The following is a 14,818-nucleotide window of genomic DNA, read 5'->3' as shown; positions in this document are numbered from 1 at the left end:
TTGGAACTTTCAATGCTCTCGGATACATTCCTTGGTTGTCTGATACATTGCAAATGATATATTACTTAATAGGAGGGATGTATCCGAGAGGGGATCAGAATGTATTCGAAAGGGGATAGAGATGTTTCCGAGAAGAAATTTTTGTAATTTTTTTTATATGATAGAGAATTTTAGAGATTATGATATCTTAAGTTGTGTATTTACGTAATTTTTCCTAGATATTAATCAACAATCCAAAACATCAAAGGGTCAAATTATGTTTGACAAACCCCTCTAGTCATTCATGGGCTCTCAAGCCCATACTCTCTATCTTCTCTTTGGGCTACTTGAGGACAATGGGCCTATACACACTCATTGGGCCTATAATTTTTCGTCGATTTAGATACGTGGGCTTCGTTTCCAACTTCCGATCAACCCATCAGTTCATATTGATCGGAAACCATGGAGTGCGCCGGCAGGGGAAGCCGAACCCCATGTTCCGGTCCGGCGATGAGACGTTGCCGTCGCTGCCAAGCTGTGGCTTATTGCTCCATCTCTCACCAGGTTTTATGAAGAATCTGCTTCGTTTACTACTTTTTATGGTTAATTTTAAAAGATGTTCACATAATTGTTTAGTATAAGAATTGTTTGCTCCCTAGTAGTAATACTCATTCAGTTTCAATTCGTTTGTCTGGTTTTGATTTGATATCGAGTTTAAGCAAATAAATAACTTAAACTAAAGATATATAGAATGTACCTGAATGTCTTCTACTCGTATGATCTTAAACATATTATGTGGAAAATTGGAATTAAAGAGTTGCTAAAAAGTGAAAGAAACGGAGGGAGAAGTATAAGAAAAGTGGGAGAACTTTATAGATTTTGTGTTCAGGTATCACATGGGAATGTACACAAGAAAGAGTGTCAAAGGTTGGAACAGCAAATGAAGCATGCACATGTTGTGAGTGATTTCCCTTTTAGATTTTCTGAAGAAGCTACTATGCAGGTAAGGAGTAAAAGAACTTTTTGAATTGTTGTATTGATTTGTCCATGGAAGTGCTTAGGTAAAATATGCTTGCTGGTGCTTTGTAGGTGTGTGATAAACGGGAAACAAGGTGTTCGTTCTTGATAAAACAGGGAGTTCACCGTTTAGGAATGTGGACGTTTGAATGTAGCTGTGGGGCATCAACTGATATATTTGATTGCTCAAGGTTGCTTACTCTTTTCATGATAAAGTGTTTTGTTCTTGATCAGCCTAGCTAATTACAAGCCTTATTTTGCAGTGCCTTATGTATTCTCTTGTCTGAACATTAGTTATTCCGTATTTGCATTCCTATTATTTGTATATATTTTCAGTATTTTTCTATAATCAAGCTTAATTGTCAAAGATAAAGTTTTTTGTGTCTTAGTATACATTTTGAGAATGTTCTCTGCATTTTCCATGTCTTTCCGAAATGAAGATGTACTTTTTGATCTCTGCTGTTATGCTGATAAATAAATGCTTCTAACCTAAAACAATGTATTGTTATCTCATCCTTAATTTTTATTAGCAGGCTCATGAAAGACTGGAACCTATCCATTACACTGTGTCCTTGTAGAGGTAGTGTGTAGTGCTTGAGACAATTAATACATGAATACAATGTTTGTCTGGAATGCTAATTTAAACTAGTATATAAACGCAGAGCCATCCACTCCGTTACCAAAGTTACTTAGTGGTTGGAAAGAATATTATGAATGGAGGTGCATTCCGCTTGATTCTCCTGTTGCTTTGCTACTTCACTGGGTAAGTTGGCTGTACACAAACATTAAATTTGTCAGTTTGTAGTAGCCATATTACTTGGCGGATATACATCATTGCCGTTTTGTGTTGAAGTTTCTTCCATAGGGTCATTCTATTTAAGGAGTATGAATTGTTTGTGAATCTATTGAAAATTTCATTCTTTGGAGAAAGCAATTGTGACACTCACTGGCTCATTTGTTGTGCTATCTTTCTCTTTCCAGCCATTGACGTTGTATTGGGCTATTAAGCTGGCAGATCAAGGGAACCTGACTCCTGAAATTAGTAATGAGCTATGCATACATTATTTAGGTACTCTCTTTTCTTCTGCCCTTGCTAAGGGGCTTTATAGACAAGAGATCCCTCCCCCTCTCTGGCTGTATATTTGTTAAATGACTATTAGAGCTAATTCATCCTTCAGAACCCTAAATTTGGGCTCTTTCTCTTGTTTGAAATGTGAAGGTCCTGAAAAAGAGCTTCATCAGCTTTCAGTGTTCAGTGAGCTGCATGCAGTTTTTCCTGATGTTCGAATACATATTGATCTTGTGGGACCTGCAGTTCCAGAAGAAAGGTTTGGTTGCACCTGAATTCATGTTTCTGGTTTACTTACTTTTCACTGCAACTTCTAGTTAATTAGCAGGAAAGGAAGTAAACTCATTGACTTCATTGTGAAGTTCATGAACTATTACTGCACTTATAATCTTTTCATGGATGGAACATTGTCAGATTAGAGACACTTGGTTCTCATTCTGCAGAAAGGAAGTAATTAGCAATTTAGCATTGTTAATTCCCAGAGAATCTTAAATGCTGGAAAAGGGTGTCGTAGATTGATGGCTTCTGGAAATAAAAGTTCAAAAAGAACATACAAAAAAAAGGTTTAAAAAGAAAGATGAACTTGGGAGGCAATAGATGCTTGATTTAGCGCCCTTTGTTGGGCTCTTTAAGTACAATCATCATCTTCAGTGAATAATAACTGCTACACATATAATGGTTGCAGATGATGCTAACAGAAAAATGGTTAGAACAGGATCCTTGCCAGTTTACTAGACATTATCCATCATTTACCTTGGTCCGGATAAATGCATTCTGCTAAGCTGTATAATACATCATTTTCACACTAACCTCTTTAACTTTCTTTAATTGTACTTCCAAAAGTTCATCAGTATCTTGTTTACATTTGCAGATTATGTATAATCACATTGCTCTAAGTACCTTTAATAGAACATGCCCTTTTGGTTGTTAATGCTTAGGAATGGTGAGAGAATTGAACTTCGTGATTATGCTCATTGTACAGAGACCAACTGCAAGTGTAACTGTTCGGCTGAGAGTTTTGGCCCAACATCATTACAAAGTGGATCTTCAGCCGTTACATTAAAGCTTCATAATGGTTATTATCATGATTGTTATAAAGATCTTATGAAGGTCTGTCAAACAGCATATATCTTTGCGATATGTTTCCTTCTTTTGTTAGTGTTACTCAAATGTTGTAAGCTTTGTCAGGATACTCCTCCTAATCTAATTATTGCACCGAATGCTGGTGTCGCTGCTTACAGAAGCTGGCTACAAACCATTGTAAGTTTTAAATGGATATGAGATTCATATGCAGGTTTTTACCTTTAGTATTTTCTCGACAGTGTACGGATCTTTCAAGAAAGCTAGCCAGGTCTGGTATTGCTAAAACGATTTTCTTGTTGTTTTCCTTTTAACTTTTCATCCAGGAGCTGATAAATGAGATAAAAGTTCCAGCATTTTTCTCCGATTACTGTGAAGAAGCTTGTAATCTGGCAACTAGATGCATAAGCTCTGTCACTGGGGCTTCTCCTACCATTCCTGTTAGTTTTTTCTTCTTTTTTCACACCTTTCGTCAACCGTTTTTTTTCTGTCTCTTCAAATTTTTCTCTTAAAGTTGTCTACTGCTTCTAACTCAATTCATTAAATTGAACTTGTTACTTGCTTTGCAGATCCAACTAAATCCTTTTAGGCAACCCCTTGCAGTAGAAGACAGTGCCCTGTTTCTTCCATGCTACTCAAATTGCTTCATCTTTGGGATTTGAAGTACCTTATTCAGAGTATCTCAAGGATGCAACTGTTTGACTCTATTAAAACATAATAGCAGACTGAAGAGTATAATGTTTAGACTAAGAAATGCACCCACGCGTGTGGCCTCGTCGTCAATGAAGTGGGTTGAAAATCATGGGTCTCAGGTTCAATTCCCAAACCGAGGCAAGAACATTAGGTGATTTCTCGTCATTGGTCCAACCTTTGATGGACAAAGTAACTCGATATATGTGTTGGCAGAAGGCTCGTGGAATTAGTCGAAGTACAAGCTGACTCATTCTGTATTCCTTGAGGTGATGCTAAAATGTGACCTCAGTCCAACTTTGAGTAAATATTTGTTTTAGTTCAATTATAAAACTCTCTTTCTGTATTTTGGCCCCCCAATAATTTAATTTTTCTTCTACCACTTCACCACATGGCTGGCACATTTCTATTAATTCAATGTAAGGGTCCAATAATTAATAAAGAAAACAGTGAGTAAACAAAGAGGGCCATGTACTTGAGAAGAGAAAGTCAATGACATGCTAATATATTTTACTTCAAGTCTTTTTGTATATATATGACTGGCAACTAATTATATTTACATTTAATATTTATATTAAATTAATAAATGCAAAACATGTATTAGCGCGCAACTATTTATTGTTAATTCGTCATCGGTCACCCACCTCCAAAACTCAAGTAATTGTTCCTTCGTTTTGAAAAGAATGTCTCTTTTTTTTTAGATAACTCTTTAGTTTTAATTTTACACCTGACATGTTTAGTATCATAAAATTACAAGTCATTTTAGTACATTCTACATACATATATTAGTTTAAGACTATACAATTTAAAATCCTCTTTATTTTTTATTTTTTTTTAAAAACTCTGAGTCAAGTCAAAATTAAGTAAATAAATTGAAGTGGAGAAAGTATAATTTACCAAATAGGGAATTAAACATATTGCAAGTGACTTCTTTGTCGAGAGAGGAATGATCTAATTAGTGGAAATAGCGGAGACAAAAATATCATTTAATTCTTCCCAGTTCCCATATGTTCTAATTTTGATGAGCAAAGTTATCTAGTATTCTCTATTATTGATAAAAGATGACATATATCTCGTGAAATTAATTAAGGTAAAGAAATAGATTTTTTTTAAAAAAAGAATAGAAGAAAAACCTTATAGGAAATTTGACTTCTGTTTCAAAGATAAAAATGATAGTACATCTTTTTTTATGGTTTTTCTTTTTCATTTGGTGTTCAGAGTTCGCATTGAAATTCAGACTAAATTTGAAGGATTCATTTTGAGATAACACTGTCAACAAAATTTTCTTCATATACGAAACTTAAACTCAAAATCATTGATAAATGATGAATCTATCTCGCCACTAAACCACAATCCAGGGACAAAACTGTTATCACCAAAGCAAATTCTGTCTCTATCATCTCTTTTCACGATTAGTAGATTTTTCTCGTACCCCATACCATTCAAACATATTTAAAAACTCCAATTTTCTACTATTAATATTGTAATTAATTCATCTTGTCTTAAAATAAAATAAAATAAAATTTCCCAAAATAGAATCTTTCAATTTGGGAATATCCACTTCAATCACAACCAACAACAAAAGGAACCATAATTTACAATCTCTTCTCCTTTTTCAATAATTCCAGCCCCAAAAAAACTCAAATTTTTCTGAAGAAAACCCAAATCGGAGCTCAAATTTCTTCACCCAATGGAACCCTAATCGACTCTGAAGAATTCCCAGAAAACCCAATAATAAAAAATCTGCAATTTACTGTTGAATTCACTGTTTTCAGTGATGTATCGACCTCAGAAATTGTGTAGTTTAACACTGTTATGGATATTGGGAATTGGGTTAGGGTTAAGTTTTGGGTATGCATTGAAAATGCCGTTTAGGGTCAAGGATGTACTTCCTGTATTGCCGCATCAGGTTTCTTGGCCTGTCCTTAACACTATGCATAGCCCTGTTGATTTGATGCCTACTTATATTGGATCTCTAGCTCCTAATAATGGGTCAATTAGTTGGAAAGGAGCTTGCTTTTTTGAGAATGAAGCAAGGGTTGAGTTTACCGGTCCCGGTGATCGAGGCATTGGCGGTGCTACTATTCATCTATCGGTTTGTAGATTTAAAATTTCTGTATTGTGAATTTAATTTGTGTTTAGTTGATTTGTAGAGTAGTTTTTCTGGTAATTTTTGGTGGGATGATGTTTAATTGATGAATGGTGATAGGAATGGCTTGAAAAGGTGAATTTTCTGGGTTGAAGTTATGTTGCTGGGTTCTTTTTTAGGGGAGGTGGGGTGTTGGAAAAGGTTAATGATTGCATGCTTGCGAGCTGAAGTTAGGCTTCTTATTTCTGAATTATGAATATGGTTTCTGTTTAGTTTATCTGTAGAGCAGTATTCACTGGTAAGATGTATATGGTTGTTGTATTCTTAGGAATTTATCTTGCTGGTTAGGGCAGGGGTTGGGAGAGTGTGGTGTTGGAAGACTAAGAATTGCATGTTTGAAACCCAAGTTTTTACAAAATAGTGGAATAAAAAGGTCTGGAAAAGAGGAAAGTGTTAATATTACTGGTAAAGTTGCAGAATGCTTCATATTAAGATGATATTATCACTTGATATTTTAACAAAAGTTTGACTTCTTGTTGTTAGTATTAGAAATAGTAGTGCATTTCTTGCCATTATCTGGTAGTTTGGTGCAGAAGTAGGGGGAGGGAAAACTGGTGTAGCTTTGAATCAGCTGCTTGCTGAGAAAGTCAGATTCCTGCCATTTATGAAAGATTCTTGTTGTGGCTGTTTCTTTCTACATAAATGAGCCACTTCACAACAAGAATAAACATGGAATGTGACTTACTATTTGCCAGTATTCGTTTTGACGCGTAGCTGCTATAATGTAATTCGGTTATATGGTTTGTAAATGCTCTAGCATTTAAAGGAAACTAGGATGCAAATGATAGAAGAAGCATGCGGTTTTGTGGTTCCACCTTCACCATGTAAAAAAAGCTAGATTGATTATATGAATGTTTCCTCTGTTGACACCTAGATGATCCATAAATAGAAACCAATGGGGTGATAACAAGTGAAAATTGATATACCACCTTAAGAAAGAAATACGATTTTTTTGGTATCTACATATACTTGTTCTTATTCTATTATGCTGTTTTTAATTGGATAAAGTCATCCTTAGCACAGTTGTATTTCAGATTTCATTTACCCACTTTGCAGACAGGCGCAGCACACAGCTGGACGTGTATGGATCTGTATGTATTTGCTACACCTTATAGGATATCCTGGGACTACTACTTTTCGGGCCATGATCACACATTTAAAATTGAGTCATGGGAGGAACCTGCTGAAAGGGAATATGTATGCTCTTGTTTTGGGCCTTTTGTCTAATTCCAATGGATGTCCATGCATTTATAATTGATCTTTAAGCTACTGCTATGCAGGTCAAGGAACATGGAATTTCTGTATTTCTCATGCCATCAGGAATGCTCGGAACCTTGCTTTCCTTGGTGGATGTACTACCCCTGTTTTCTAACACCGCATGGGGCCAGAATTCTAACCTTGCTTTTCTGAAGAAGCACATGAGTGCGACATTTGAGAAACGTCCACATCCACGGCAGGCAACAATTAACCCAGATGATGTTCATTCTGGTGATTTCTTAGCTCTGTCAAAGATACGTGGACGGTGGGGTGGGTTTGAAACTCTTGAGAAGTGGGTCACTGGTGCCTTTGCTGGTCATACATCCGTTTGTTTGAAGGATGAGTTGGGTAATCTTTGGGTTGGTGAATCAGGACACGAAAATGAAAAGGTGAGCAAATGAGAAAATCTATGTATTTCTCCACTAAACTACACGGAGAAACACTGCTAGCAAATCTCAAAAACATCATTTTCCACGTCACATAAATAGATTCAGTTACATTAATCTCCTTATGCTCCCCTTTACTTTTCTGCAACTTTTCTTATGGATAGCAGTGGACTTCTGGTGAGTTACTATACTCCATTGTGCTCCCTCTCTACCTCCGGAGGTAGAGAATACTCTGAGTTTTTTTGTTAGCTTTTAATGCCTGTAAAGGCCTTGCATTTTAATTGCATGAATTGTGGCGTTCTCTTATTTTTGTTTTATCTTGTGGTATATCTTTGCAGGGTGAAGAAATTATTGCAGTTATCCCTTGGGATGAGTGGTGGGAATTGACACTCAAGGACGAATCTAATCCACAAGTTGCTTTGTTGCCCTTACATCCTGAAGTGCGTGCGAGATTTAATAATACCGCAGCATGGGAATATACTCGGAAAATGTCCGGGAAGCCATATGGTTACCATAACATGATTTTTAGTTGGATTGACACAGTAGCGGATAATTACCCTCCACCTCTTGATGCTCACTTGGTATTGTCTCCCTTCCTTTCCTCTTAAAAGTATAAACTATGATTATACTGGAATATATCTAAGATGAGCAAGTAGCAATGGATGTTTGTGTTCTCCAAAGCAACTAGGTGAATTGCCATATGTCCATCAATCTCGATGCTAACCGGTAGACAGTTCTCAAGTCACAAATGACTTATCTAACATGCACATATTCTATCCTTGGATATCACTTTGCTTAATTATCTCTAGGAAATACCTTTACATAGTATAAACCCAACATAAACCAGTCATCAATATATTTGCAGTTTTTAAAATTTAGAAGGATATATGGTTATTGATTACTACTTGCCTCCCTGTGGAACCATTTGATAAAAGAAACCCATCAAAAAGGTGAAAAAGCAAGTCAATCAAAACAAAAATAGCAATAATTTGAAGGAATACTAATTTGTTCATCACTACCCCTTCTTCCATTTAAATAGAACTCTTGGACAACTTCCTGTGGTTTCTCAGCAGATGACTTTTGTTGCCAGGTGATTTCTGTCATGTCCATGTGGACAAGAGTGCAGCCAGCATATGCTGCTAACATGTGGAACGAAGCTCTGAATAAGAGGCTTGGCACTAAGGTGAACTGAATATGTTATATTTTGTTGTTAGAATCTTTTGGCTGGAAACTTGTATAATATCTTAACTATTAGTTAATGGTTTTGGGTATGGCTCATCCCCCAGATTTAATTGATAAAGACAGGTTATCAGTTCCCTCTTAAAAAATGATTTTTTTTTAAAGTAGATTTGTTGAGGTCTATAAACAAGCTATCTTGATAGGTTGGGTTCTGTTGAAGGAAAAAATATGAAACATACTCTCCAACCTCCTTTCTGTATTTCTATGTCAAAAAATGGGTGAGCATTACCGAATTGTCACATCATTTGGTGACTCGAACGTAGAGGTACTCTGTAACTCTTATGAGTAACAGTATAGAGCCATATTCTATAGATGATCTTCATTTACATAGACATTTAGCCGTGGAGCAAGCATAATAATAACATTATATATTGAATAATGCTTTCAAAAGCTTCCTCAGTTTAACTTGAATCATATTGTAACTGCTTACATATAAGAGAGTTCGTTAAATATATCATAGATTCTAAATGTTACCGAAGCAATCAATTTCCTTTTATCTGTATAGGTCACTTTATATGTGCAATTAATACCTCTCTTACAGGATTTGGACTTGTATGGTATTCTTGCTGAAACTGAAAGACGTGGTATAACATTTGATCAATTATTGACCATCCCGGAACAAGATGAATGGATCTATAGTGATGGCCAATCCACTACATGCGTGGCCTTCATTCTAGCAATGTATAAAGAAGCTGGAGTTTTTGGCCCTATTTCCAACTCTATTCAAGTAACGGAGTTCACTGTGGGTATCAATGCCTTTGTTTAATCGTCTTATAAGGAAAATAACTTCCATTCTGTTGTGATCACAAGACTTTCTTACTACTTGCAGATTAGAGATGCTTACATGCTCAAAATTTTTGAAGATAATCAGACACGCCTCCCAAGTTGGTGCAACAGTGGAGACAATAAGTTCTCTTTCTGCCAGATTCTTGGCGAATATCAAATGGAACTGCCCCAGTACAACACATTGGATCCCTATGCCAACATGAATGAGAATTGTCCTTCTTTACCTCCACACTATGAGAGGCCCGGACGTTGCTGAATCCGGACTAAACTTGTGTGTCAGTGTATCCCACGCAAGCTACCTTTGTTGCTATTTGTTTAACACGTATCAGGTTATCTAGTATATGAACATACTCTGCTTGTTCTTCAGTTTCTACATGAAATATCTATATATGTACATAGTTCATGCATATTTAGTTTCTTAGATGTTCAAGCCTATTATAGTTATTGGTAGATGGGAAACAACAATAGAATAACTTATGGACTCAATGCCTCAAGATCTTGTTGTTATATCTGTTCTTTGTAATTAGTTGTAAGTGAGTTGCTGAATCTTCTCAAAATGTGAACTAAATGTTAGAGCAATGTCTGTAAGGATACGCTGAATTCTGTTATTTTGTTCATCATTTCCCGTGTCTTTGTGTACTAAATTATATGCGACCTGTATCTTAACCTTGGAAACAATGCAAGGTAAGGCTGTGTCCAATAGGCCCTTGTGGTCGGGAGCTTTAATGCACCAGGTTGCCCTTTTTCTTTACTGACATGTTAAACTTTTAACAAGACTATAAGACTCCTAACATACAGCAACTAGTAGATATGTTAGGATCTTTGTAATTAGCCTTCCTAGCCCCTCTATGTACGAATTTTTGGAAGTCACCAGCATAGCCTTAATGCTGAGGAATACAACATTACTAATTTCAAAAAAAAAAAGACTCCTAACATACAGCAAGGAACTGGATGAATCTTTGCCCATTTTTATTTCTATCTTGATATATACAACTAGCACAATCAGGAGGAAGACATAACAACAAGAAGAATTACTCGAACGATATGGTTCATTCTGGAAATTACAGTAATCAGAGTTCTTCATCCCAGAGTTCTTCAGTTGTCTTGTAAGGTCCATAAGGAGATGTGTAATCCTTACCAAGACAAACTCTACTTTGTGGGATTTCACTGATCTTTCTGCACTCATCATCGTTTAATGACCAGTCGAAAATCTCGAGGTTCTGTTTCATTCTCTCTTTGTTATAGCTCTTCACCACCACGCCAATGCCTTGCTCATATCCCCATCTTAAAGCAACCTGGATTTTCCAGGTACGGATTTTAAGTTATATGCACCGACAGTGTCAATGTAGTTAAAGTTAGAAGTCATCTTAGAATACCTGCGCGACGGTTTTGCCTCTGGCCTTTGCTATTTCTCTGAGCACTTCAGATTCCATAACTCTGTTGGTTCCATAAAAGGTACCTATTGATCCTAAAGAACTATATCCAACAACAAGAACTCCATTTCTCTTGCAGAACTCTCTTAGCTTCTGTTGCTGCCAACATGGATTTACTTCTACCTTGCAAATCAAGAACAGCTTCAGTCAGAATCCTATCTTTTCACTACAAAACATTCTACTCAACCTTATTTTATCAAACACAATTACTCCCTCCGTCTCAATTTAAGTACTCAACCTTATTTTATCAAACACAATTACTCACTCTGTCTCAATTTAAGTGTCGTACTTTTCTTGTTGGTCTTTCCCAGAAAGAGTGCCTTTTTCCATATTTAGTAAGTTTTCCAATTCCAACATCTACATGGCAAGTTTAAGACCACAAGATTTAAAGGACTATACATCTTTAGTTTAAGTCCACACGACTCTAGTCACCCTTTATTCTTAAACTCCCTGCACAGTCAAACTAAGACACTTAAATTGGGACAAATGGAGTACTACTTTTCAAGTAAGTCCAGTGCTTGATTATGATTTTTCCCCTATGTTGCTATGACTCTTCAAAAATGTCATTGTGTGCATGACGGATCCTCCAAAAATAGTGTTTTTGGAGGATCTGACAAGGGTGCAACAACGTTATTGGAAAGTCCGAGCGACATATTTTCTCTTTCACATACTTGATTGACAGCAGGGGGAATCTTGGCAGTGGCAAGAACATCAGCAAGGTTCTTGCAAGAAAAGTTGCTAACTCCAATGAACTTGGTGAGTCCAAGTTTATGACACTCTTCCATTGCTACCCAAACTGACTTGAAATCCATTGGAATAAAGTCCTCTTTTTTAATTGGGTATTCATGAATTCCTGGCTTAGAACTCAGTGGCCAGTGTATTAGATATAAATCAATATAATCCATCTTAAGATTCCTGCACAAGTCCAAACAACAACAATTATGTTTCAACTCAAACAAGTTGGGGTCGGTTATATAAATTTCACTAGTATGTCGCTCCATTTGAACTCATCGCAATAATGCACTACATAAAATAAAATATAAAGAGAAATATTGAGAACTCCCCTAAATTCGGCGTGAATTTTAGTTTTGTACCTGAATTATAAACGGCCTAAAAAACACTTCTTTACTTGACTAATTGAACTTAAATACATTTCCAAACTTGCAACATGAGTGAAACACCCCCCAAATTCTCTCCAAGTTTAAGGGTACTTTTAACACTTTGTTATGCCATGTTGCATATCGGGTGTATCTAATTTTAGTTAGTCAATTAGAAGGTATTGTTAAGGATGTCCATAGTTTTGGGACAAAATTAATAATTTGCGCCACATTCAATAAATAATTTGCACCAAGTTCAGGTGTTTTCAAATACTTTTCTCTAAAATAAAAGCAATAACAATTGAATTGGGAGTTCTTCGAAGAGGATTTTACCGTAGGGTTTTGTTGAGAGCAGGAAGAACATGTTGAGGATGAGCATCACTACACCATAGCTTTGAAGTAATAAACAATTGTTCACGAGATTCAACGAATCCGTCATTAATTGCTTCGTTTATGGCTTCACCCAGTGCTTCTTCAGAATTGTACAGAGCAGCTGTGTCAAAATGCCTGTAACCAACCTCGATCGCTTCAACAACTGCACTTCTAACGATTTCTGGTTCCACCGGAGGATCTGCCGCCGTGCCGAAACCCAACGCCGGAATCCTCCGGCAGCCGGCCGCCATCGGAATCGCCGGCATAGGGGTTTGTTGTTGCTCTGGGTTCATGTAATTTCTGCCGTGCCACGTTAATCACTTTTTGTTTTGGGAAGTTAATTTAGCTTAACTTTAAAGCCAACTTGAATTAGTTTAATTTAATATTTTATTGATCAAATGTTACATAATTTTATTTTTTTAAAATGTCATACAAATTGAGATAAAAAAATAGCAAACTACATGAATCACAGATCCTAATTACTAGAATTTACATTAGTTTTTTATATTATCTATATACCATTTTTCGGCCTTCGAATACATGATACATGTATTCGTCAGATTTAAAGTCGAGATACACTATCTAATTACTTTTAAATTAAAGGCCGTAACTTATTTCCTTAATTAATGGAGTAAATGATGGGAAATTAACAACCATAATGGATTTAGAGGATTCTTTCGTATCAAACTCTTACCAGTTTTACTAAAATATTGAAATCATAAACCTTAGTATTTCTGAAATTGTAAATTTCATCTTCTTAATCAATTCATTTTTGTGTATCTTTAAGTATTGAGATTTTTTTCTAAATGACCAATATCACAGTATTGTAGAGACATTCGAGTTCATGAATCTCTGAAATCGAATACAAAAATTATAGAATTGATAGGAATATAATTTAGTAGACCACGACTTGGCAGACACTGGTTTTTGGAGCGCTGCTTTGTTAAGCCAACTACTCCCACCCTATGTCAATTCCTCCTCGAAAGAAATGGCCAACCAAATCAAAACACACTAAATTTGTCCATGACTTTAGCATTGACAAATTTTATAACTAGGAATCGATTGTACACGTAAAAGCATGAAATCAGATATATAATGGAAGACAATTTGATTGCAATAACGGAAATTCGAAACAAGATGAGAATGAGATATTTAATAAAATTAAAAAGACGTAAATTCGATTGCGCATTATGCATAACAACTAAATATCAAAATTTTGAATATAGCAATAATGGTGAAATATCTTTTGAGCGAGATATATCAATTGTTCGATTGGGAGTTGAAGGTTGAACTGAAACTACATATAATGTAAATACATGTAATGCTACCTCAAATACATATATAGAATTTTGTTCATTTCTTTTCCAGAAACATAAAAAGTGTATACATATTCTTCTTTCTATTAATTCAATTTTCTTTCTTTGAATCTTGATTTCTATACTTACAATAAGCAATCTTCATTTCGAATTGTAGCAACGATGGTGAAGTAATTTTTGAGCCAGATTCATCATCATTTCGATTTGAAATTATGCTAGTGCTGCAAAAATAACTTGAGATACAAAGACAATGAAAACTTAAATACATTTAACATAAGAAAATCAGATATATAATGATATTATATCAAACACATTAATAAACATACTAGATATAACCAGAGAGTCATATGCGGACTGGAAATCTAAATAAGCCACAAAAATATAAAAGTGACCAAAATAAGCCACTACTTTAGGAAGTAACTAAAATAGGCTTAGTGGAAGAAAAAATTCCACTTTATATAATATTCTAAACGTTTTCCGTTAGTCTTATAACGTGTATATTTTAATATATAACGGAATTATTTTCTACACTTTATAAAATGGAACTATTTCTTACACTTTATAAAGTGGAACTTTTTCTTACACTTTATAAAGTGGAAGAAAATCTTACACTTTACAAAGTGGAAGAGAAAATTCCACTTTACAAAGAGGAATATTTTCACGTTTTTATCTCATTTGCAGTGTTTGTCATACAATTATATTGATTTGACATATCATAAAAACGGAAAAAATTATTACACTATGTATTTTTATTTTTTTATTCTGAAAAATCCTCCAATCTCTATTTAAGGAGGACGTTCAAACATTAACTGGTAGCACCTACAACATACTTTCTATATTTGTTCATTTCAATCTCAAAAAAAAAAATGTCTTCTAAACCAAAAGTTAGAGTTTTGATTTATTGGGATGGCGAAATTATACATGATGGAAATACCGTTTATTATAATT

At 35.2% G+C, this 14,818-nt stretch overlaps 3 protein-coding genes across 4 annotated transcripts; 2 read left to right on the top strand and 1 right to left on the bottom strand.

The window, feature by feature from the left end:
- Nucleotides 1-372: 372 nt before the first annotated feature.
- LOC102580887 (zinc finger MYND domain-containing protein 15) lies at nucleotides 373-4,217 on the top strand. 2 transcript variants are annotated; one of them, XM_006357146.2, is made up of 11 exons: nucleotides 373-543; nucleotides 869-982; nucleotides 1,069-1,187; nucleotides 1,530-1,576; nucleotides 1,659-1,759; nucleotides 1,978-2,065; nucleotides 2,216-2,324; nucleotides 3,004-3,175; nucleotides 3,254-3,325; nucleotides 3,472-3,585; nucleotides 3,715-4,217. In XM_006357146.2, exons 1-11 carry the CDS (start codon nucleotides 442-444, stop codon nucleotides 3,805-3,807), a joined length of 1,131 nt encoding a protein of 376 aa, XP_006357208.1. In that variant the 5' UTR covers nucleotides 373-441; the 3' UTR covers nucleotides 3,808-4,217. The 2 variants fall into 2 exon arrangements, with proteins under 2 accessions (XP_006357208.1, XP_006357207.1); XM_006357145.1 differs by lacking the exon at nucleotides 373-543 and having other exon boundaries at nucleotides 550-982.
- Nucleotides 4,218-5,373: 1,156 nt separating this feature from the next.
- On the top strand, nucleotides 5,374-10,260 carry LOC102581459 (uncharacterized). Its single transcript, XM_006357147.2, has 7 exons — nucleotides 5,374-5,930; nucleotides 7,041-7,181; nucleotides 7,265-7,630; nucleotides 7,966-8,208; nucleotides 8,718-8,810; nucleotides 9,408-9,608; nucleotides 9,696-10,260. Exons 1-7 carry the CDS (start codon nucleotides 5,613-5,615, stop codon nucleotides 9,906-9,908), a joined length of 1,575 nt encoding a protein of 524 aa, XP_006357209.1. The 5' UTR covers nucleotides 5,374-5,612; the 3' UTR covers nucleotides 9,909-10,260.
- Nucleotides 10,261-10,587: 327 nt separating this feature from the next.
- On the bottom strand, nucleotides 10,588-12,899 carry LOC102580537 (non-functional NADPH-dependent codeinone reductase 2-like). The gene is made up of 4 exons (XM_006357144.2): nucleotides 12,516-12,899; nucleotides 11,757-12,000; nucleotides 11,029-11,208; nucleotides 10,588-10,947 (listed from the first exon to the last, which is right to left on the bottom strand). The coding sequence occupies exons 1-4, from the start codon at nucleotides 12,845-12,847 to the stop codon at nucleotides 10,723-10,725; spliced, it is 981 nt and encodes a 326-aa protein (XP_006357206.1). The 5' UTR covers nucleotides 12,848-12,899; the 3' UTR covers nucleotides 10,588-10,722.
- Between the last annotated feature and the right edge of the window lie 1,919 nt (nucleotides 12,900-14,818).

This window comes from Solanum tuberosum, unplaced genomic scaffold (genome assembly GCF_000226075.1).
Source record: "Solanum tuberosum cultivar DM 1-3 516 R44 unplaced genomic scaffold, SolTub_3.0 scf00243, whole genome shotgun sequence".
Taxonomy (NCBI): Eukaryota; Viridiplantae; Streptophyta; class Magnoliopsida; order Solanales; family Solanaceae; genus Solanum; species Solanum tuberosum.
This window is presented reverse-complemented; position numbering and strand designations above follow the sequence as displayed.